General features: G+C 38.5%; 1 protein-coding gene and 1 pseudogene across 1 annotated transcript; both read right to left on the reverse strand.

Moving 5' to 3' along the window:
- Positions 1–426: 426 nt before the first annotated feature.
- LOC127084558 (gibberellin 2-beta-dioxygenase 8) lies at positions 427–3,353 on the reverse strand. Its single transcript, XM_051025040.1, has 3 exons — positions 2,867–3,353; positions 903–1,218; positions 427–814 (listed from the first exon to the last, which is right to left on the reverse strand). The coding sequence occupies exons 1-3, from the start codon at positions 3,316–3,318 to the stop codon at positions 584–586; spliced, it is 999 nt and encodes a 332-aa protein (XP_050880997.1). The 5' UTR covers positions 3,319–3,353; the 3' UTR covers positions 427–583.
- Positions 3,354–18,518: 15,165 nt separating this feature from the next.
- LOC127089275 (uncharacterized) lies at positions 18,519–18,618 on the reverse strand (annotated as a pseudogene).
- Between the last annotated feature and the right edge of the window lie 7,824 nt (positions 18,619–26,442).

The raw sequence follows: 26,442 nt of genomic DNA on the forward strand, positions 1-26,442 counted from the left end.
TTTTGACATCATGCTACTTTATCGTTACTCTCGGGGGTTTTTTTCTATTTATTAATCTTTTATTTATATATTATATTTTTGGATCATCCGAATTTATGTACGTCGTTGTTTGTATATCGATATGCTACGGAGATATAACTCCGTAAAATAAACGGAGATGCATCTCCAAAATATTTTAACGTTCAACTAAAAATTGATACATCCAAAAATGCATTTCCGAAATCTATTTAAGTATTTTCGCATTGGAAAAAATTTCAACTTATTTATAAAATGGAAGTTTGCCGCATCCAAATCTTTTAAATAATATTTATATAAATTAAAACATGATGGCCATTTGGTCCACTTTAGTACCCAAACAAACCATAATAGATAAACATATATATTTTCCAATAACACTTTCAATAAACAATATGACACTAACAAAAGTTCAATTAACAATTTATAACTAAAAATAGGGAAGGCAAGTTTGTTTTTTTTAAGTAAAATGTTACCAAAATACATTTTACAATTTATTTGAACATTATACTTTAAGATTACAATATTAAACTCTTATTACTAAAGTAATATTAAATTCTAAATTTAATTAAGAATCTTGGTTGAGATGAAACCTTCCAAGCCCAACTTTATGCCCAAGAGCTTTGATGTCTTGTTGCACTTGTTCTCTAAAATCATTGTAAGTAAAGGGCTTGTACTTGGAGCTCTCAATCATAACTCCATCACCAGGAAATACAAAGTAGCATATTGAGATTCTTTCTATATCTTTCTCCACTTTCACTCTATGTGACACACTCTTGTATGTGTCGCTGCTAATAGCCTAAACCAAACCAAACCAAATTTATTATGTATATTTATAACAACTTCATTATAATATAAAAAATGTTGATTTTGAAAAAAATTAAGACCTGCATCATGTCGCCGAGGTTGATAATCAATGTGTTGGAAATCGGCTTTACGGTTAACCATTGATCATCTTTGAGAACTTGAAGGCCACTCACATGGTCATCTTGGTTCAATATCGATAAGACTGAGCTATCGGTGTGAACCTCCATACCCCAACCAACATCGGTGCGTGGGTAGCGATACACACGTACGATGCCGGTGTTTTCAGCTAAATAGGACTTTGTCTCTTTGAGATTCAGGTCAAGGCTCTTAGCCATTGCTTCAAATAAAGTTGTAGCAATTCTTGATAGATGGGTTGCATAGTCAAGTAGCAAAAGCCTTGCAAAAAGAAAACATTCAAGTCTAATAATAAATCAAAATATTGGCTTCAAATTTATTATATAAATTCAAGACATGATAGAGATAAAAAAAAATATTCATTTAGCTTTAAATTTCTTTATACTATCGACAATTTTCGTTAGGTAGGACCAAATTGGATAAGACAAATCCTCGTTTGCAGGTTAACTTTATGACAGAAAGTCTTTTGTATTCTGTCTCTTCCTCCATGTTGTATCATTTGTGTGCATGTGTAACAATTCAACTTTAATTGGGACCAATAATTCAATTTCTTCGGAATGCCAAATTTATGATATTTATAAAAAAAAAATATTTGAAAATTAATATTACATACTAGTACATCTAAAAGTTTATAAAGAGACTTTATTTAAAAACAAACAAATCTTTTAAAATAATTTTATAGTCTTGTAACTTGTTTGTTTCTGAATCAATTGGTCCCATTTATGACAGGTTTTAAATTTACTTGTTTTTTAAGTAAACATATTACTAGCACGACAACTAATTTTGCTTCAATCAAATGACACAAATTTTAAAATATTTGCTGATGAACTTTGATTCCACTTTTTTCAATATAGTTTCTTTCCTTTAATACTGTAAAAAATTATGAAGGCTAGTTTATAAAACAATTTTTAATTTTATTAAAAAAATTAATTAAGGTTTACAAACATTCTCAACTAGCATCACTTTAATTTTTTTAGTTGCATTCAAAGAAACAGTTTATTTAAAAAACAAATTTTAAAAAAAATAATAAGTTTATTATAAATAATTTAGATATTATGATATAGAGATTTAAGAAAACATAAATAATATCATTGAAAAATATTCAAAGTAAAAGTAAGTGCATGTTAAAATAGTTGTTATTAATTTAGTTAAAATAATCATATTTTTTCTATTTAAGAAATATATATTTAAAAAATCATATATATTATAAGTAATGTTATTAAAAATTAGCCTTTTTTCAAAACTTAATCAAAATAGTCATTTTATTTTTAACATAATAAAAAACATATTTTAACAAAATTGGTAAAATATTATTTAATTGATTTTTTATATAAATATTCTTTAAAATGCTCAAAACAACCTTAAATAAATAGGTCCAAGTTCAAAGGTAATTAAAATTATTCATTAAAAACATAACATATATATCCTAATATTTTCAACAACAAAATTATTTATAGTTATTTTCTTAATCAGTCTCCTAAAATACACTTAATAGTGTACATGTATTTTTTATTTATATGGTTTAATGAATAAAATTGAATAAAACTACACGTTAAGACTCATGACTCATCTATCAATCAAATCTAATAATAATCCACAAATTCATGGATTTGCATAATCCAATTGGTAGACACTAGAAACACCCATTCATGCAATGTTATGGGCAACAACCAAAATGTCATATTCAAAATATTTGCATCCATTAATCTATGTTTCATATTTTCCACGCATGCACATACTCCTAACAAATAAAACACAAAAGATTGCCTACAAAGAGACAAAACAATAAAACAAAAACAAAAACTTAATAAAGTTGTTAACTATGATGCCAGAATATAATATCGATAGATATCGGCACATACTGCCACTTCGACATCAATAATAATTGTCATATTATATCTGTATTTACCTTATGGACTCAAGTGAAGGAACTTGATGTTGAAATTGCTCGAGTTTAGATAATGGCACATCAAAACCTTCAACCCAATTGATATTCTGAGTTCCATTTGATAAAGCTTTTCCAGAAGGAGTCAGGGCAGGTGTACCCCAAAAGTATGTGATAGGACATTCATTGCATGCTTCTTGTTTGGACTCAAAAGACAAAGAGAATACTTGTATGGTTACATCTTGAAGCTGTTCCATAAGGGTTAATGGAATTCCATGGTTCACCAAACGAAATAGACCCCATTCCTTGCAAGCTTCATCCAAGTTCTTGTGGTTTAAGTACTTGAGATCTATGGTGGGAACAGGATCCGAATCTTGAATCGGGTTAGGATCCGTTGTGTTATTCGGGTTGGTTAGGTTTTGTGGTTGGTTGTTTTGATGGCGGAGAATTGGAGGGTAAGAATCCATGTTGTTCATTCTTTTTTGTTTTGTATAAAAAAAAAGAGGAATAGAATGATGAGGTGACAATCAAAACTATATATATATATATATATATATATATATATATATATATATATATATATATATATATATATATATATATATATATATATATATATATATATATATATATATATTGCAAGTACATGTGATTCATTCTTATTTTATTATTTTTTATAAAAGAGAAAGAGATGTGGAGTCGAAACGTGTCCATCAGCCCAATTTGCTCGAAGATTCTAAGAAGTTACACTCATGTATTATTCTTTTGGCAGATATACTCATTTACTTTTATCATTTTAATTGAGTTTTAAAATGATATACTATTTTAGAAAAATATAAATACATTGAATTAGCATATGAATTATGAAGAGAAGGATGTTGATTTTATAGATAAAAATGTTTATTGAGTAAAAGAAAATGAATTTTAAAGAGAGAGAGTGTTTATTAAACACATGAAAACAACACCTACAACGATTGTTGGATTTTTTGAAATATTTTTATTTCATTTCCCGATTTATTTCCATAATCGAATTTCAGCATATATATATATATATATGGTGTATAAGATAGATATTGAGTTTTTTTTTTTCAAATCGGTCATATGTCAAAAGAAAGAAGGTTTTAATTGTGAAACTTATTTTGTAGTATTTATATATTTTCAAATCGGTCATATGTCAAAAGAAAGAAGGTTTTAATTGTGAAACTTATTTTGTAGTATTTATATAGCGCACATTTTTTGTAGTATTTCTAGAGCGCGCAATGGCATAATTTGAGTACGGGAATAATTTGAGCATCACTAACAATACATTTAATCTCTGTTGCTAGTGCATTGATTTTTTTCTTTAGTTCTACTCGGACGAGTTATTACTTTTTCATGTCAATTTAGACGGAAGTAATTTTAATTGTTCATCATATATAAACTTAAGAGTGTGTCATTCAAGTACTATCAAACTCTTATTTTCAAACTATATTTTTTAGATTTTATTGACTTGTGTGTTAGAGTATTAATTTGACAGGTCCTCGTCGCCTTGTCGTACTGGAAGCTCATGCCACCACGTTGAAAGAACTTGTTTCTTTGGCACTAGGTATTTCTCGTTCCACCTCGAAATAGTGATGTTGTTTGTGGGAATCGACGATTGATTTTATTGAATTCCCATAAAATTTATTGTCTTTTTATCGCTCATCTGCTTCAACTGATCTTCGTTCTACTTTTGTGTTTGTTTGATCTTATGTAAACTAATGCAACATCCAAGTACACTAGACTAAACGGTAATGCCACCACCGTTGTTGTGACAAATAACACTCTTGATCCAATGAGAAAGGCTCAACCTCTTCCAACAACATAAATTGATTCAGTTCTTGTGACTTCTCTTTACGTTCCAACTCCGCATGATCCACTTCCTCCAACTGTCGACCAAAGAAAATTCCAAGTCCTTCGTACTTTTCAATCTTCTCAAGAGTTACTTCAAGATCAAACCTCGCAATAACTTGCACTACAACCTACGATCCCTGAACAACAAATGCTTCAGAGCCTCCAGTAACTACAGACCAACCCAGATGTGCAAGGAGCAAATGGACTTCTCAACAACTTTTACAACTTGGTACATTAGTAGAACTTGCATTTCTTAGGCAAAAGACTCCTCGGAATTGAAGAAAACCTGAAATATGCTTCAATCCCTACAGAAGTTGGCATTACAAGACAATGGTGAAACCACACCACGACCGATCCTTGTTGATACCAGGCCTCTTTAGGTCTCGGGACCGTTTCTAATGTCGAGAAACTTGATCTCTTATACTTGATTCTAAAGGAAGAGATGTTAGCCTTACTCACATGGGAGCATGTCATCTTCACCAATCGCCATCGCCCAATTCCTAGAGGAAAGACAAACACGACAAAAAAATACAAGCTCCTGGCCGAAGAAGGAATCCACTCCACAGTTGTATCCTCGACAGTCGAATATTGACGTCTCAGAAAAACCTTTGGCGTTAGACATATACAACGAATGGATATTTTAATGAGAACATCGAACATGTGGATATTATGTTTTATTATCACCACCCTCATGGTGTGGTGAAGTGTAAATTATTCCTTCTGACCCTTAGAGGAGCCACCATGACGTGGTTCAAGTCCCTCCTTAATGGTCACATAAACTCTTAAAAAGAGCTTTGTGACTCTTTTACCACCCAATTCACCACCCAAAAAATAGTAACTCGCGATGATATTTGTCCTCAGTAGAATTCACCAAAATAAAAAGGAATCCCTAAAAGAATACATAGAGGGATTCACTAAGGTGTCAGTAGAGGTAGGAGGGACAAATGATGGGCTAAAGTGTTAGATATTTAAGAAAGGACTAAGATCAAATTGTATGTTTCGCGAGAAGTTAGGACTGTAACAAGTTGGGAGATTAAAAGACCTCTTGACCATATCTCATCCAAAAATTAACTATGAGGTGGAACTCCTGGATAAAGAGGTGGAATATGGATGATGATCAAGGATCACAAGGAACAATCGACCGGTAGAGAATGACCATAATTGACGACGAGGCAAGAGAGACAGAAGGCCATAGACCAGATTCTCATTTTATACACCATTTAACACATCAAGGAAAAGGATTTTTGCAAGAATGCGCCAACATCGATTTAAAGGAAGTCTGGATAAGAAACACTTACTCGGTAAAATAATCAGTTAGGACCGATAAGACAATATTATGTCATTTCCACAAGAGTCATGGTAACAATACAAATGAATGCATACATTTGAAAGATGAAAACAAGGATCTAATTTTAAGAGGGAATGTTAATATGGTATATCTAAGAAGATGATCGAAAATATCATAGTGAAAGAAAGACAAATCCCCACTTGTAGGTTAACTTTATGATAAAGAGTATTTGTATTTTGTCTCTTCCTCCATGTTGTATAATTTGTGTGCATGTGTAACAATTCAATTTTAATTGAGAGCGGTAATTCAATTTCTTCATAACTATAAATAGTATTTGTTTCGTTCTAGAACCATAAATGATGTATATTAATAATGAAGAATCTTAAATTGGTGGTGATGATCTCTGATGCAGTGGTGTGGGGTGGACCTGCAATGTTAACACTCTAACATCCAAGTCAGTTCAGAATTCAAGATGAGTATAGTAAAAAGTAGATATCAAAATGTGTATGTTGAGTATCATAAGTGAAAGCTTTTATACGTTGGGTCATTTAGAGTGGATTGACATTGAATTAGGCCTCGGTTTTTTGGGCCTTTGGGTAGTCCAAAACAGTTTCCCATAAGGCTTGTCGAGCAGTTATTAGTCGGGGAAGTCTTAGAAGGTGTGGTCGTCCTCTGAGGATGTTGTTCACATAAGGTCAAAAGATGTTGGGAATCCTCCTCTCTTATTTCCCCCTGTGTTGGCTTGTCGGATGCCTCAGACTACGTCGAAGATAAAGGATTGTGTGTTTGTCGAAGATCATGCCCATGTGTGTAAGCTCTCCAAAATAGGAAAATCTAGCTTGTGGGCAGAGTCATCTTTTCAGTTGTTGTTGGAGGCTTCCCTTATGACTCTGTTCGCTACCAATCACTGGGATTTATGGTCTCCGACGCTCCTTCTCAAAAGGTAGAGTATTTGAAGGCTTCTTGTGAACTTGTTGAGTCGAAAGTTGCTGGCTATGAATGGGAGTCGGCCGGGTTTCACTAACGTATGGATCAAATGTCTCTTTTCATGGAGAAGGTAAACTTGTATGGGTCTCCTGCTACCTTGGTCGTCCGGGTGGATGACATCAAGGGCTTGCTTGAAGAAGAGAAAAAAGGTTCCCATGAAGTGGAGCTTGTGCTGGAGGCCTCATCTTCAAGTGCCTAGGCAGCTGTGATTGAGCTTGAGGAAGAGAAACCCACTCATTCTAGGGAGCTGGAGGCTTTCCAATAGGAGAGGGTCGGTTTGGACAATTAGCTGATAGATCTTTCCGACGAAAGTCTAGAGGAAACTACCTTCAAGAATGTTGTAAGTCAACTAGAGTTACTTGTTCCTGATCTCCAAGCATTTCATGGCTTCTTTAAATTTGTCGCTATAAATGATTTGTTGTAATTTTTTGTCGCTTTGTAAACTAAAGGATGTTTGTTACATTGTTTTACTTGTTGTATTTAGCTTCGGTCTCTATATGTATCATTCACTTTGTGGTGCCAATTCCCTTGGTGGGGATTAACAAGATCTAGTCATAACTTCACAATTACAGTTGAATAGTTGCTCTGTGTTATAGAGGATTGTCCCCAATCAAGGATAGGATCATCGTCTCTGTTCCCTGAGTTATGATTCAGATCGAGGTGAATGTATATGGGCTCTACTGCCTACGTTCTTTGAGTGGCTAACTTCGAAGGGGTGTGTCAGTTGCGCATAAATGTGATTAGTCTTTCCCACTTTTTGTTTCCTAAAAATAAAAATGACATAAAAGAATGCAACTGAATGATAAATGGGGGAAAACTCACTACATTTATCAATATTTCAATTTGTTACACGAAAAGAAAGAATTAGGTCGATATACAGCCCTTTTAACTATAATATCGCTTTAATTTAGCAGTGTTCCAAGTCCTTGGTATTTTATATCCTATAAGAGTTTCCAAGATGTAGGCGCATTTCCAAGTCTTGACTTTCAGCCGATATTGTCTTTCCTAATTTTCCGCCAGCTTGATGTCTCAAGCATTCTTCGCTCAATGTCAGCTCTTTGCAGTACAAAGTCCCCCACTTAAAATTCTCTTAGTCGAACATGTCGTTTGTATTTAGAGGTTGTGGTCTGCTTGACCATGGAGCTGGTGAAAGCGACTAGTATCCTTTTTTATTCTATGAGGTCGACTTCTTCTTTGATCACGATGTCACTTTTCTCCGTTAGCAAAGGGTGAGATATCCTCAAACTCAACTCTTCAATTTCCACTTTAAAGATAACTTTACTACCATAGATAAGTCTAAAAGGAGTTTCCCTAGTGGTCGACTAGGGAGTTGCACGATAATCCCAGAAGACGTGTGGTAGGTCATCGGCCCAGTTTCCCTTAGCTTCCTCTAGTCTTCACTTCATACCTCTAAGTAGCACCAGGTTGGCTGCTTCTGCATCCCGTTCGTCTGAGGGTGCTCTACTAAGGTGAAATGTTACTTAATCTTCAATTCCTCCAAGATATTTTTCAAGTTATTGTCTATGAACTACATTCCATTGTTTGTTACGATGGCTTAGGGGACCCCTAATATAGCCAGGACATTTCTTTTGAAGAACTTCAGGACATTTTTCATTGTTATGATCACCAACGCTTATGCTTATATCCATTTGGTGAAGTAATATATAGTTTCAATCAAATATTTGAGTTGCCTTGGTGCGAACGTGCCAATGATGTCCAATCCCCACTGTAGGAAAGGCAATGGCGATGTCACAATATGTAACTCTGAGGATGGAGCATTGAAGACATCCTCATGCCGCTGGCATTTGTCACATTTTTCACGTACTCCTTGGCATCTTGAACCATGGTCATCCAGAAATATCCTGCTCTTAAAACCTTTTTCGCTAATACATGGCTCTGAGGTGTTGTCCCGTTATCCCTTTGTGTACATCTAAAAGGGTGTAAGTGGCCTCCTCTTTTCCTAGGTACATCAACAAGGGAGTAGCTAGGATGATTTTATATAATATTCACTTAACCACAATATATGAACTAGCCCTTCTCCTCACCTAGGTTACCTCTACTAGGTTGGATATAAGAATCTCATGCTCCATATATTCTTGAATTGGAGACATCCAGGAATGTGGAGCAGTATTGCTTATGGTCAACACTATATCACTCAAGACCTCAATACTTCGAGATTTCCTAGTTTTTTAGACGAAATAATTATTAACTACGAGGTTCCTACTTGCTAACATGGAGGGTATGTCAGCGTGAGTGTCCTTATCTTGAATCGGTGGTGCTAATCTTTGATACGGAGGTGGAGGATGAACCTGCAAGGTTAGCACTCCAACGTCTAAGTCAGTTCAAAATTCAAGATGAGTGTAGTACAAAGTGGAGATCAGAAAGTGTATCTTGAGTATTATGAGTGAAAGCTTTTATATGTTGGATCGTTTGGAATGAATTCACATTAAATTAGGTCTTGACTTTTTGGATCTTTGATTGACTCAAAACAATATTCTTTTTTGTTTCATTAAAAAGAGAGAATTATATATATATATATATATATATATATATATATATATATATATATATATATATATATATATATATATATATATATATATATATATATATATATATATATATATATATATATATATATATATATATATATATATATATATATATATATATATATATATATATATATATATATATATATATATATTGTAATACCCCAAAATTTACCCTTCATTTTTCCTGGAAAAAAAAACGAAAAAAAAAAATTTAATTAATTAATTAATTAATTAATTAAATTAATTAATTAAATAAATAAAATATAACAAATTATTTTGGACTTGGGTCTCCCTCATTTGAGCCCACTACCCACGAAAATCAGTCTATAAATACTGAAGTTTCAGTAGAGGAAAACACACTTGGAGTTACACTGGGAGATTCACTGGAAAAAGATAGTGAGAGAAAGAAGACAGAACAAATGGGGATTTTGAGGAGAAACAAAACACTTTGAGGTTTCCTTGGAACAAAACCCCGAGGAAAAAGATAGTGAGAGAAGACCTGACAGAGAACTCAGAGCAGCCTCCAAACCCTGAAGGGAACTCAACTTGTAAACCTCACGGGTGCAACTCAATTTCAATCAAGCTCTCCAATCAGGTTTGCCCTATATCCATCATCTTTATGCCTTTAATTTGAATGCTCTAAACGTATGAGGTATTATGAGTGAATTTGATACCTTTTTTGTGAGCCTTTTGTGAATTTTGATGGAATTATTCATGTGGTTACATTTTGATTTAGGGGCAACTCTGGGTTACCCTATTTTGTTTCTCTAACCTGTCTTTGTGGTGCCATGGCATTGTTTTCCCTGGATTTCACCTTGTTTGTCTAACCTTTCTGTTGAGTTTTCATGAGGGCTCACATACTCTTGCAGGGATACCCCCTGGAGTTTTATTCTGATTATTCGTGTTGACCGATTTCCTTTGACGGTCCAGCTGGAGACATTTCAGGGTTTCTTGCCCCTTTAATTGCTGTAACTTCGGATCTTTATCCGTGTGGTAATTTTTTCCTTTTCTCGTACTTTATCGCTTTCTTAGCTGGAAGACCTCGATAGGAGGCAATGTTTGGGCCCCTTGGTGGCATTTTACTTTGAGATACATGTTTTGTGTTTTGTATTCATATCCCCACATGTAGCGTGGTTCCTTCGTCAAGGACTGCCTGTTTGCCCTCGAGCATCCCAAACCCTAAAACCCAAAAGCAACACGTTTACTCCTTCTACTACAGGCGAGTAAGTCTCCAAAGGTCGAGCATCCGGTAGATTGCGTAGTGACGTCGTTCGTCCAAAACCCAATCCATAACCCCGTAGTTAGCCAAACTACGGCTTGCTCTGATTCTCATTCCAGATGAGATACGTAGGCATAAGACGCGATGTCTTAGCGAGCACACATCCCCCCAACCCATAGGTCAGCCGAGCTACGAAGACTCTGATTCTCATATTCAGATGAGATACGTATGCAGCGGATGCGACATCCGCGCGAGTCATTTCTCTTAACCTTTTTAGTAAATAGACACATTAGGTAAACCCACACCCTTTAGACAAAAACTACAAAAGTGGATCCCGTAGAGTACTATGGATGCGTAGGGGTGCTAGTACCGTCCCTTCGCATAACCGACTCCCGAACCCAAGATTTGGTTGCAAGACCCCGTCTTGTCCTTTCCTTTTTCAGGTTTACTTCGAGTGTTTCCTTTCCCTCCTTTGGGATGAATAACGCACGGTGGCGACTCTCCTGTCATTCTCTTTCGCCGGTTGTTTTTTCGCACACTGTATTTTTCAGGTTGCGACAGCTGGCGACTCTGCTGGGGACCCTAAGAAGTTGACCTCTTGCTGGTCCATCTTCCCTAAGCGAGTCCCTCCCAGCTTTTGTAGTTTGTTTGTTTATTGGGTGTTCATGCTTTTGTACAGTTATTTATTTACCTGCTTTACCTTATTACATTGTGTACATATCATTGTTGTATCTGTTGGCTGGCTATGGCTGCTTGGTGATCTTTGTGAGATGAGTTCTATACCCGAACTCGAGAGCACTTAAGATAGGAGAATGGCATAGTCCTGTCAACTTGTGTGGAGTTATTCCTTAGCGAGTTGACTTGCAAGCCCATTCACTTGGTGAAGGTCATGTTGAGATCAATAATGTCACATAAGTAAGTTATGGTTAGACATTACTTGTTCCAATATAGACCTAAGAAGCCAAGGACCTTAGTTTACCAAACCCATCTTGGCCTATTCGTAGGACGTAGTGCGAAAGTCGTTCAAGTGTAAGATTTGATACGATTGTTACGCGATACTACACTCATAAGAGTCTCTCTTGAGAATATTGTTGGAATACGAGTAGTCGTTCCTCTGATAATATCCGAAAGATGGGATTATGACTATGGGAACCTTTTGTAGAACATGTTTGGCAGGTTTAAACCTTAGTACACTCCTTTTGGGTGGTTCTTAACCTAAACTCCATGCTCGTGGCTTGCAACAAACCCTTGATTCATGGTTAATCCGATCAGGTATCCTTAATATCAATGAAACTCGGGTGTTGATAAGGTGTAAACCATAATCCGCCAAAATGGGTGGTTGATATTAAGGATAACATGATCCATCCCATGACCTTTGTTTGGTGTACTCTTAATTTCTCTCTAGACAGTGCAACCTGACAGATGTTCAAGCAGATACAGCAATCCTGATTGGCATGCCATTGCATTGCATTCACATCATCACACCATTTGCATTCATATCATTTAACACATGTTTATCCTTTTCAAGGAGGTTTAAATCTTCTTCTTGATTCTAGTCGGGGTTTTCTTCTTACACTGTTTATCAAATGTGAGACTGGAATCAAGGGGGTAGAATACTTTTGGAATTGATAAACATGTCATTGCATTTGCATAGTCATCCGCATGTCTTGCATAACAGGTACCGCCACAGTGTTCTCAGTTTGTTTGGTGTCCCACTAGCAGGATAGCTGACTCAGGCATTCACCGATACGGTACCCGGAGGAACCAACAGAGAGTAATGGAAAGCCTACAGGCAGAGCTCGCCGAGATGAAGATTCGCATGAATCAATTCATGGATTTGGTTCAAGGGGTGGCTCAAGGACAGCAGGAGCTTAGATTGTTGGTACAGAGGGATCCCCCTATTACTCAACCGGAGACGTTGGCTGATCCTCCAGCTGGAGAGGCTAATGGACCCAATGGACCGGGGCCTATCCCAATCCTACATGTCACCTCCGGTCAACAACCCATTCAGGATGGTCAGGATGATCAGTTCCCCTTGCTTCAGGAAGACTTTGGCATGGACCCCATGTTTAGAAGATTGGAAGAAAGGTTGAAGGCAGTGGAAGGACAGAATCCTCTGGGAGTAGATGTTGCTGACTTGGGGCTGGTCCCAGGTGTGAGGGTGCCACCGAAATTCAAGGTCCCGATATTTGACAAATACAATGGCAGCTCTTGCCCCAAAACTCACGTGCAAGCCTATTTCTGTAAAATGGTTGCATACTCTGATGACGAGAAGCTACTTATGTACTTCTTCCAGGATAGCCTAGCTGGGGCATCCTTGGAATGGTATATGAGGCTGGACAGAGCCCACATCCGTTGCTGGAGGGATTTGGCAGAAGCTTTCGTGAAGCAGTATCAGTATAATGCAGACATGGCTCCGGACAGAACTCAACTTTAGAATCTGTCTCTTAAAAGCAATGAGTGCTTCAGGGAATACGCTCAACGCTGGAGGGATACAGCTTCCCGTGTTCAGCCTCCTATGTTGGAAAAGGAAATGGCCAACATGTTCATGAATACGCTGCCTGAACCTTACTTGGAGCGTCTGGTAGGTTGCAATGCTTCCAACTTTGTTGATGTGGTCTCTACTGGAGAAAGGGTGGAGAATTACCTTAAGACATACAAGATCCAGAGTGGAGGTGGATCCTCATCAGGGGTGAAGAAGCCGTTCATTCAGGGACAGAAGAAAAGAGAAGGGGATGCAAATGCCATATCTTCTTATCAGAACAAGGATAACCGGAGGAATAACTTTCAGAATTATCATCAGCAACCGTATGTTCCGGCTGTGACCATTCCAGCTGCAGCACCACTACAACAACAACAATCACACCGTCAACCAGCTCAGTATCAACAGCAGCAACAACCGGGTAACAGACCCGCTTATCAACAGAGGCAAAGGATGATGGACCGGCGTTTCGACACCCTTCCAATGTCGTACGCCCAGTTGCTTTCTAGTCTTCAACAACTACAACTTGTGCAATTGCGCACTCTGGCTCCTCCTATTGGTAGACTTCCGATGGGTTACGACGCCAACGCTAGGTGTAGCTTCCACTCGGGGGCACCTGGCCATGACATTGAGAACTGCAAAGCTTTTAAGCACGTAGTTCAGGACCTCATAGATTCAAAGGCCATCGACCTTGCACCAGCTTCGAATGTTGTCAACAATCCCATGCCCCAGCATGGTGGTGCGAGCGTTAATTTGGTAGAGGGAGAAGCCAAGTCCATTAAGGATGTGTTGAAGCTGAAGACTCCATTGTCGGATGTCAAAGGATGCTTGCTGAAGGCCGACGTTTTCCCCGGTTGTGGGAAGGGTTGTTTGGATTGTGCCACTCAGGGCGGAGGTTGTTTGAAGTTACAGCAGGGTATCCAGGCCTTGCTCGACAAAGGTATCCTCCAGGTTGAGGGTTTGTCTGTCCAAGAGTCTGCGGAAGGGGTTGAGGAAGAAGGGTTTGAAGATGCTACTAATGAATTCGCAGATGTTGTTCCTACTGATTCTGTAATCCATGATGTAACTGAAATGGATTCCGATGTTTCGGATGTGTGTACTTCAACGCCTCAGACTCATCAGGGGCCGATCACTTTCTCCAGTGCTGGCATCATTCAGTATGGTCAAGTCTCTACAATCAACGAAGAAGATGGGGATAGTGATTGTGATATTGACAACTGGGTGCGTCCGAGGATCCCGGGTGAAGTCATCAACAATTGGTCTTCTGAGGAGATTATCCAAGTCACTCTTCTTGAAGAGTAATTTTCTTTGTTTATTCATGCATATCCAAGTCTTACGTTCCACCCAGGGCGTAATGACTCATTGTAGGGCCCATCTATGTGACACTTGCATTTTTATCATAAATAAAGGACGTATTTTTGCATTCAAATATTTCGTTCCCTGTCTTTCTATTTTTGCAGTTTTTCAAAATAAAAAAATGGCAATGTTTTGTTTAGTTTTCACTTCTTGTTCACACTCATAAGCACACACCATCACTCATGCAGATGCACAACACCGGATCCTATTGATAACGGTTCTGCTATGGCTCGCTTCGACTTTGAAAATCCAATCTTTCAAGCTGAAGAAGAGGGTGATGAAGACTGTGAACTCCCTGAAGAACTTACCAGGTTATTAAAACAGGAAGAAAGGGTCATTCAACCGCATCAAGAGTCTGTTGAAGTGATTAATCTCGGCACCGAGGACGCCAAGAGAGAAATCAAGATAGGGGCTGCTTTGGGAGATGATGTGAAGAAAGGGTTGATTGAATTGCTGCAAGAATACGTTGACATCTTCGCCTGGTCTTATCAGGACATGCCTGGGCTGGACACAGACATCGTGGTACACCGCTTGCCTCTCAAAGAAGGTTGTCCTCCGGTCAAGCAGAAGCTCAGAAGAACAAGACCAGAGATGGCTGTCAAGATAAAGGAAGAAGTGCAAAAGCAGTTGGATGCAGGGTTTCTAGCAGTCACCAATTATCCGCCATGGGTTGCAAATATCGTCCCAGTACCTAAGAAGGATGGAAAGGTACGGATGTGTGTCGACTACCGGGATCTGAACAGAGCTAGCCCTAAAGATGATTTCCCATTACCTCACATCGACGTTTTGGTGGATAATACAGCTCAGTTCTCGGTATTCTCCTTCATGGATGGCTTTTCTGGCTATAATCAAATCAAGATGGCACCAGAAGACATGGAAAAGACAACTTTCATAACCCCATGGGGCACCTTCTGCTACAAGGTGATGCCGTTTGGTCTGAAAAATGTCGGAGCAACATATCAGCGAGCAATGGTGACTCTGTTCCATGATATGATGAATCATGAAATCGAGGTTTATGTGGACGATATGATTGCCAAATCTCAGACAGAAGAAGAACATTTGTTGAATTTGCAGAAACTGTTTGAGCGTTTGAGGAAATTCAAACTGAGACTTAACCCGAACAAGTGCACTTTCGGGGTGAGATCGGGAAAATTGCTGGGTTTTATCGTTAGCGGAAAAGGGATTGAGGTGGATCCCGACAAAGTAAAAGCGATACAGGAAATGCCAGAGCCAAGAACAGAGAAGCAAGTCCGTAGTTTCTTAGGGAGGTTGAACTACATTGCAAGGTTCATCTCTCACCTAACAACCACGTGTGAGCCAATTTTCAAATTGCTGAGGAAAGATCAGGCTATCAGGTGGAATGAAGATTGTCAAAGGGCTTTCGAGAAGATAAAAGAGTATCTACAGAAACCTCCAATCCTTATACCTCCAGTTCCTGGGAGACCTCTGATAATGTACCTATCAGTGATTGAGAACTCGATGGGGTGTGTATTGGGACAGCTGATAACACGAAACTATATCATATTTTAGGACTTAATTCCATTAAATTCTATGACTATTTATTTCGGTTTACTGCATTTTATGAGATATTACGTGGTATTTTCTTCCTATTTGTCTCAGGTAGTCTATTTTGAAGAACAAGTGAAGATGGAAGAAAAGGAGGTGCAAAAAGGAGAGAAAAAGAACCAAATGCCAAAGCCCAGCCCAAAGCGCAAAACATAAAGGCACTACCTGTGACGGACGTCACAAGGTGCGTGACGAGCGTCACGCAAAGCAGCCTTGTGACGGACGTCACACATGGTGTGACGAGCGTCACACCATTCCACTATCTTTTTGGCGCAAGTAACACCCTCAGAAGACTTGAAGAGACGTTGAGGAGTTTGTGTCCTATATCCACGCCATGCATTTAGCCACGTTGAAGACCCTTGGGAAACGAAAAGCAGTTACCAACACCAATATAAATAGCTACTTCAAAAACCTAAAAGGGTTCCTCGGTTTTTTTCCACGCTCAGACTGCCGAAGCTTTTCCAATTTTCTTTCTTTTTTTCGCTTCTGCAATTTTCTTTTCCAGCAACTTAACATTGTTTATTTATTTATTTCTTTTGCAAGTTCTACGTTTTTTCCCTTGCAATTTACCTTTCCCTTTTTAGCATTTAGATATTTTTCGCATAATAGTTTCTACACCGGAAACTATTGTGTAACTTTTTATCGGATCTAACCTTACGTTAGATTCTAGTTTTATTTCCTTGGTTTAATTTATTGTTTAATTGAAGAATCCAAGAACAAATCCTACCGGCTTGTGGTGGAGTGTTCAAGACTATTGTATTACGCATTCAGGTTCTTTAATCATTATTTAATGTTTTGTTTTATTATTTATTTATATTATCTGCCTGGAATGAGTCTGTTTATGCATGATATGTATTCTGGTTCGTTTAGCATGTCTAGCTAATTCGCCTAGATATCGGTATGTAAAGTAAGCAGAATAAGGGATCAAGACTGAGTCGGTCTATTTAAACTTAAAATTAAAATCAATCTTTTTACGGTCTCAACTTACAGGTTTAATAACAAGATTTTTTACAAAAGTAAAGGACATAAAGAAGTTAAAATCAATAGAGCGAGAGTTTGAGGTTTTAACTGGACAGTGTAAGTTAGGCATTAATTCTAGATCAGGGCGAGAGCAAGTTTTAGAGTTAATTAAATTCTGACCTTTTCCAAAAAGTATTTTTAAAGATTGAATGTGAGGACGAGAGTTAAGCATTTGGATTTAATTATATAACCTAAGTCAACAGAGCGAGAGTTTGAGATAAGGGTGTTTAAAACGGTCAGTGTTTTCTTAAGAAGAGTTTCTGCAACTTTATTGCTTTCAAAAGGTGGTTTTTGACTTAATTATAAGTGACAGCTACATTAATATAAAATCATGGTTTATTCAACAGAGCGAGAGTTTGAGATAAAACCTTTAACCAATAAAGTTAACCGAAACGATTTATTTTAAAACCAAGAAACCGACAAAGACTTGATTCCCTAGTTTTGACGAACTACATACCGATATCCGTTTTATTAATATTTAAGCTAGATCTTAGTTTAGCCTTTAGTCTTTCCCCAAACAATCAAACATTTTTCACCTTAGCTTTACGTAGTAACCTTAGATAACGGTATATCGATTCATAAGTCCCTGTGGGATCGATATCTTTTAAAACTACGCGATAGAACTGTGCACTTGCAGTTTGTATCCCATTCTCGACTCACACAGTCGAGCGATCAAGTTTTTGGCGCCGTTGCCGGGGACTTTTATTTAATCGATATCGTAACTCTTCCGTTACGCTGTAGAGACTAAGGTTTCTTTTTTCTTCTATTCTTTCTTTCGTTGATTTGTATGCCACGCACTCGCTCACAAGGCGAACCGCTCTATTTACGAATCAACGATATCGAACTGTATCTCCGAGTCTTACGACGAATTCGGGAATACCGTGCTGAAAACAATCTCCCTCCTATCGAATTTCCTGATCTCAAAGAGCTTCTTCTTTCACCCGAGATGGCAGAACCAGCTCGTGCTCTTAGAGATTACGCCGCTCCATCGCAAGATGAACCGCATTCAAGTATTGCTCCGCCCGCAATCGAAGCAAACAACTTCGAACTTAAACCTTCGCTGTTGCAGGCTGTGCAACAGAACCAATTCTCTGGAAATCTTACCGAAGATCCAAACCTTCATTTATCCGTATTTGTCCAATACGCCGATACTGTTAAAGCTAATGGTGTCACTTCAGAGGCAATTCGACTTCGTCTTTTTCCTTTCTCATTAAGAGATAGCGCTAGAAGATGGCTTCAATCTCTCCCTTCCAACTCAGTCACCACATGGAACGAGTTGAAGAAAGTTTTTCTTGCCCGATATTTTCCGCCAAGCAAAACAGCTATGTTAAGAGCCCAGATAAACGGATTTAAACAGAAAGACAACGAGTCTCTTTTCGAAGCATGGGAAAGATACAAAGACATGATGAGACTTTGCCCACACCATGGTTTGGAAGACTGGTTAGTAATTCATACATTTTATAATGGTCTCTTATACAACACAAGGTTAACAATAGACGCCGCTGCAGGTGGTGCATTAATGAACAAACCTTATGCTGATGCTTACCAGCTTATCGAGAGCATGGCCCAAAACCACTATCAGTGGGGAACCGAACGAACAACGGTGGAAAAACCTCAAACGAAAACTGGCATGTACGAGATAAGTAACCTTGATCACGTTAATGCAAAAGTGGATGCTTTGGTCCAGAAAATTGAAAGTTTAAACGTATCACCCCCAGCCGCCGTGGTTGCTATAACTCAGAATTGCGAGGTCTGTGGAATCCAAGGTCACACCCCTGCGGAATGTCAACTCTTGACTGGAATCCAAGCAGAGCAAGTGAACTATGCTCAAGGAAGCCCCTACTCGAATACCTATAACCCAAATTGGAAGAACCATCCAAATTTTTCATATAAGAGTAATAATGCTTTGTACGCACCTGGACAGTCTCCAAATCAAGCCCCATCTATACCTCCGGGATATCAGAAACCGAATCCGTCCATGCCTAACAATAACACCCCTAGGAAATCCAACTTGGAAATCATGATGGAAAACTTTATAGCTTCCCAACAACAAACCAATAAAGATTTCTTAAACCAGAACATACACACTGGCGAACAACTTAAACAACTAGCAAGCAAAGTAGATGCCTTGGCTACCCATAACAAAATGCTGGAAACACAAATATCACAAGTAGCCCAACAACAAGCACCTACTGCTGCCCCAACTGGTACATTCCCTGGACAGCCCCAACCTAATCCGAGAAGCCAAGCTCATGCAATTATATTAAGAAGTGGAACGGAAGTGGAAGGACCGTCTGATCCAAGGATAGAAAACCAAAACCCTAAGAAATCAACTGAGGAAAGTGAACCTAAGGAAAAGGAAGAGAGTAATAAGGAAACCCTAGAAAAGAAGGAACCTTATGTACCTCCACCACCTTACAAACCACCTATCCCTTACCCTCAAAGGCTTGTTAAAACCAAAGATGCGGGCCAATTTAGAAAATTTGTTGATCTCCTTAAACAATTAAACGTTACAATTCCGTTCACTGAAGCTATTACGCAGATGCCCTCATATGCTAAATTCTTAAAAGAAATTCTTTCTAATAAGAGGAAACTTGAGGATAGCGAAACCGTTACACTCCCTGCCGAATGTAGCGCTATAATCCAAAACATGCCCCCTAAACTCAAGGATCCAGGTAGTTTCTCTATACCCTGTCACATAGGAAAATTTGTCATTGACAAAGCCTTATGCGATTTAGGAGCCGGAATTAGCGTTATGCCTTTATCCATATGTAAGAAACTGGAAATGGGAGAATTAAGACCAACCAAAATGTCTGTGCAACTAGCAGATCGTTCCATCAAATATCCTGTAGGAATCCTTGAAAACGTTCCCGTACGCATAGGTCAGTTTTACATTCCCACTGACTTTACAATTATGGACATTAGAGAAGATGATATTACACCTATTATACTAGGAAGACCGTTCTTAGCAACTGCCGGTGCAATCATAGACGTAAAACGAGGACGACTCACCTTCGAAGTAGGTGAAGAGAAAATTGAGTTCATTCTTTCCAAATTCTTGAAAGCACCTGCAATAGAAGATACATGTTACTTCATGGATATCATCGATGAATGCATAAAAGAAGCAGAGTTAGGAGAAGACAAATCATCAGACTATCTTTTAGAAGACAAATCTAACCAATGTTTAGCAATAACACCGGACCCTACGCAATGTCTTAACAAACCAACCCCTGACCTGAAAACACTTCCCAAAAATCTGAGATATGAATTCCTAGACTTAGAACTTGAACGACCTGTGATAGTTAATGCAGACCTAGGGAGACTCGAAACAGAAAAACTCCTACATATCTTAAGGAAGTATCCAACCGCACTAGGGTACCACATCACCGATCTTAAAGGAATAAGTCCTTCTATCTGTATGCACCGCATCATGTTAGAAGAAGACTGTAAAACCTCTAGGGAACACCAGAGAAGACTAAATCCGATCCTAAGTGAGGTAGTAAAAAAGGAAATAACCAAGTTATTGGAAGCAGGTATTATATATCCTATATCTGATAGCAAATGGGTTAGTCCTGTACACGTTGTACCAAAGAAAGGAGGCATAACCGTTATTGAAAACGAAAAAGGAGAAACTATAACTAAACGAATCGAATCGGGATGGAGAATGTGCATTGACTATAGGAAACTAAACAAAGCAACCCGAAAAGATCATTTCCCTTTACCATTCATTGACCAAATGTTAGAACGATTAGCAAAACATTCACATTTCTGTTATCTAGACGGTTATTCAGGCTTCTTTCAAATACCAATTCACCCTGATGACCAAGAAAAGACAACGTTCACGTGCCCTTTTGGTACCTTCGCTTATAGACGAATGCCGTTTGGTCTGTGTAATGCCCCTGCAACCTTTCAAAGATGCATGATGGCAATTTTCGCCGACTTTCTCGAAAACATCATGGAAGTATTTATGGATGACTTTTCTGTATACGGACAAAGTTTCGAAGAATGCCTTGAAAACCTGGAAAGAGTTCTTGAGCGATGTGTAAAAGTAAACTTAGTACTTAATTGGGAAAAGTGCCACTTTATGGTACAAGAAGGAATTGTTTTAGGACACATCATCTCGAACAGAGGAATTGAAGTAGACAAAGCCAAAATAGAGGTAATCGAAAATCTTCAACCCCCAAGAACCGTGAGAGAAGTACGAAGCTTTTTAGGACACGCCGGTTTTTACCGACGATTCATCAAAGACTTCTCTAAGATAATTAAACCTTTAACCGGACTGTTGATGAAAGATGCTGAATTCATATTCGACGATAACTGTTTAAAAGCATTTCAAAAGCTTAAGCAAGCATTGATCTCAGCACCCATAATGCAGACACCAGACTGGAATGAACCATTCGAAATAATGTGCGATGCCAGTGATTATGCTGTAGGTGCTGTTTTAGGACAAAGAAAGGATAAAAAGCTTCACGTTATATATTACGCAAGCAGAACCCTGGATGAAGCGCAAATGAATTACGCCACTACCGAGAAAGAACTCCTAGCAGTGGTATTTGCGCTAGATAAATTTCGTTCTTACTTGGTCGGAGCCAAAATAATAGTCTACACTGATCACGCTGCTATCAGGTACCTTTTAACAAAAAAGGATGCTAAACCTAGACTCCTAAGATGGATCTTGTTGCTACAAGAATTCGACTTAGAAATCAAGGACAAGAAAGGAACTGAAAACGTAGTAGCAGACCACCTCTCTAGACTTGAGAACCTTGAACCGGAAAGAACATCAATTAATGATGATTTCTCGTACGACAAACTTATAGCTACTTTGGAAGAGAACAACTCCGACATGCAAGTAGAAACCACCTTAGCTATATCTGCCACACCGTGGTACGCTGATCTCGTCAATTATTTAGCTGCCAGAATAGTCCCACCTACTTTATCTTACCAGCAGAAGAAACGATTCTTCTACGACATAAAACACTATTATTGGGATGATCCCTTACTTTTCAAAAGAGGCCCCGATGGTATTTTCCGTCGATGTATACCCGAAGAAGAGGTAGAAAATATAATCCAACACTGCCACTCCGCTCCTTATGGTGGACACACAAGTACATCCAAGACCTGCTCTAAAATCCTACAAGCCGGCTTTTATTGGCCAACTATATGGAAGGACGTACATGCGGCTATTAAGGAATGTGACAGATGTCAACGCACGGGAAACATATCTAGACGTGACGAGATGCCACAAAAAGGTATTTTGGAAGTAGAGATCTTCGACGTGTGGGGAATAGACTTCATGGGACCTTTTCCATCCTCTTTCGGTAACAAATACATACTCGTGGCAGTTGACTACGTATCAAAATGGATCGAAGCTATAGCTTCTCCAACAAATGACACCCGAGTAGTAACTAGACTCTTTAAAAATATAATATTTCCGAGATTTGGCATCCCAAGAATAGTAGTCAGTGATGGTGGATCACACTTTATATCCAAGGTACTCGAAAAACTACTACTTAAGTATGGAGTGAGACATAAGATAGCGACACCTTACCACCCTCAAACCAGTGGACAAGTGGAAGTGTCTAACAGAGAAATCAAGCAAATACTAGAAAAAACGGTCGCCACTTCAAGGAAAGATTGGTCATTGAAATTACCAGAAGCTTTGTGGGCATACCGAACTGCTTATAAAACCCCCATAGGGACGACCCCATTTAAGCTCATTTATGGAAAATCCTGTCACCTCCCGGTAGAATTAGAACATAAAGCCTATTGGGCTATTAGAAATCTAAATTTGAACTATAAGGCCGCCGGTGAAAAGAGAATCCTTGACATAAACGAATTAGAGGAACTCAGAAGAGACGCCTATGAAAACGCCAGAATCTATAAAGAAAGAACAAAACAATGGCATGACAAGCGTATATCAAGGAAAATCTTCAAGCAAGGCGACGCAGTACTTTTATTTAACTCTAGACTAAAGTTATTCCCGGGAAAACTACGATCCATATGGTCAGGGCCTTTTCATATCACTAAAATCTTTCCCAGTGGAGCGGTAGAAATAAAAGGAAAATCTACAGAACCGTTCACCGTAAACGGGCAACGTCTGAAACACTATCACTATGCGGAAACCAACGAGGATTCGCAAATCCTACACTTAGACGAAACGCCCCCAGGACCTATAGATTATATTTAACAGTTTCTTTGTCGAGCTTGCGACATTTAAACAAAGCGCTTAGTGGGAGACAACCCACAAATTAGTTTGTTATTTTCTTATTCTATTATTATCATTCCCCTATTTCTTTCTTAATTATTCTTTTAATTTCTGTTTAGTATTCATTCTTGATTTATTCAAAAAGAAAAAATAAATAATAATAATAATTTTTCCTTCTTTCGGCATTTGGCCAAATCCTGACTTAAACTCATGTTTTCTTTTCTCTAGCTAACACCAACCAGATGGGACATATTGATCGTATGGGTATCAAGTTCAGAGGAATGGCTCAGAAACAAAAGTTTGAAGAACTAGCCGCTAGAGAGATGCTACCTAGTTTATATGCTGATGATTGGGCTATGACTGCCCTTGGACTGAGACAGAGTGTCCTGTATTTGCTGAATCAGATAGGATGGGAGACATCCCCTATCCTAAGACATTTCACCACCTACCGGAGACTCACACTAGAATTCCTTAGCTCATTAATCTATCTACCCAGCCATGGAAAAGGAATTAGCAGAGGTTTTATCTAGTTCAGAATGTTCAACATGGAGTACCAATTTAATATTAGAGACTTTACCAATCTTTTGGGTTTTCCTACCTCCTTTGATACATTCACTGTAAGCCAGGAAGAACTTTTTGAATATAGAGAGCTTGAACACTTTTGGGGTAAGCTGACTGGAAATGATGAGCCCGAAGAACATGAGTTTCTCTCTGGAAACATACACAACCCAGCCTTCCGCTATTTCCATAAGATCCTGACCCACACTTTATTTGGGAAGAAGCCAAACAGTACTTCAGTTTCACGTGATGAACTCTTCATCATATTTTGTGCCTCCCAGAACCGTCCAGTAAACGGTGCTACCTTTATGTTAGCTAATTTGGACCACCTTATCCAGGATGAGCGAGCACCAATCAGAATAGGCGGTTTGATAACTATGATAGGTAATGCTATTGGATTACGTCAGCCTATGCTTGACCTAAACCCTTTTTGTGGCATTACTACTATGAGTATACCCTTCCTCTTCAACACTGTGTTCATAGCAAACCTAGGGTCTGATGAGTTTGAGCTTATTATTGATAACCAGGTTCTTTGCTTATTCACCATGCCCGATCCTAGGACTAGCATTCATAACCGCAGTAACTGGCTCTATAACCTGAACGAAACTCCCACTCCTGCTAGATCCACTGAATCCATCCAGGACTATGAGATTTGTGATGACTATGAGACTTATGATGACCAGATCCCTCATGCTGAATCTGACCCTCAGACACCATCCGGCTATTATGATATTGACCCTCCGCCTCAACCTATTCAGACCGAAGAATCAGCCATATCCGACCTCCGGCATCATATGCCCGGAACTGATTATCACACCGCCATTGAAGCTTTGATGTCAGAACAAGACGCCCTTAGAGGAGAATTTACTAACATGAGACACGAAGTTCTAGGATACATGAGCAGTATGACAAATCAGTTTCACGAGTTGATACATCGTGTTAACTCTTTTGCTCCTCCGGCCAGAGATCGTACAGAGGGATAGAATTTAGTTATTTTTCTAAGTTATTTAGTTTTAAGTTAGATTTTTTTCATTAATGTTATTTGAATTCATGTTCACATTTATTTCTCTTTCATTTCATTGTTTTCCTTTCCTATATTACATTATGATCATTTTATTGAAGCTGTTTATTTAATTTTATTATGCAATAGCTATTATGCTCTACTGTTGCTACCTATGACTTATTATTATGCAAAGCAGATTAAGCATGCACGATAAATTAAATTACAGAATAAACCAATCATAAGCAAAACAAAACAAAATAAATAACAAAAATAAAATTCATTACCAAAGTAATTCTGTGAAACGCTACAGAAGCCTTGCCAAAAAGGAATGTGTGACGGGCGTCACACAATCCATAACGGACGGCACGCCTATTGCATGTTACGAACGTCACACTCCTGTGACGAGCGTAACACTCCTCAGACTAGTGAACGTTAAGGAGCAGTTGGAGACGAACGTTACACCTTTAACTTTTTACCTTCCCCATTCATTTTTCATTTAACCACACTTAATTACTTTTCAGCCACTTTTTCTTTCCACCTTCCAAATTCTTCTCCTATAAATACCCACCAAACCTCCCTTCATTCACCACAAACCATTCTCTCCTATCAAATACATTTCTTTTTCTTTCCAAATCACCCCTTCAAAATTCATCACAATGGCGGGAAATCAGAATTTCGGAAATATCATCTTCCGATCCGAAGATGACAATTATCAGAGAGAGCAATTCGAGCGTTTCCAACAGCGCGGCATCGTTTCCACCAGGTACCCCGATTTACCTTGTTTACACCAATTAGGATTACTCCAAGGTATCGAATGGATGCTCCGTCAAGCCAACTTAACCTTCCTTTGCACTCATAACCAACCCACCTACCCATCCCTAACCTTAGAATTCTTAAGTTCATACGACTACACCACTCCCGCCGGTGAAGACGAATTTCTAACCGGTACCGCAACCTTCCGTATGTTTAACACCGAGTACTCCCTAACCTAAAACCAATTGAGTACCATGCTACAATTTCCCACAGAAGGTCTGCTGCACGCCAGAATCCCTCCAACCTCAAACTGGAACACAGTTGTAGTTTTCGGCCTTTTCAAGAAAATTACCGGTATAGATACCTACAACTGGGAAGAGCTCCTTCTCTCCCATATACATAATCCCACTATCCGGTACTTTATTCGCATCCTGTAAAACACATTTTTTGGAAGGCCAAACAACAGCAAGGTCAACTCAAAGGAGCTATTTTTCCTCCAATGCGTCTTCGAACCGGATACTCAGGTAAACGCCGCCTCCTTTCTATTTCATCATATCCGCACCTTATGTGCTAGAGGCCGGCAACCTTTTATAATTGGTGGATTAATCACCACCATAGCACTTGGCCTAAACCTAGGGGATAAACTCCAAACTTTAGAATCCCTACCTCCCCTATCTATGGATATCAGCTATTGTCGCTCCAGCCGCCTGATTAAGAACAGAGTAGGCGGAGGATA

Source organism: Lathyrus oleraceus, chromosome 5 (assembly GCF_024323335.1).
Source record: "Lathyrus oleraceus cultivar Zhongwan6 chromosome 5, CAAS_Psat_ZW6_1.0, whole genome shotgun sequence".
NCBI classification, from domain to species: domain Eukaryota; kingdom Viridiplantae; phylum Streptophyta; class Magnoliopsida; order Fabales; family Fabaceae; genus Lathyrus; species Lathyrus oleraceus.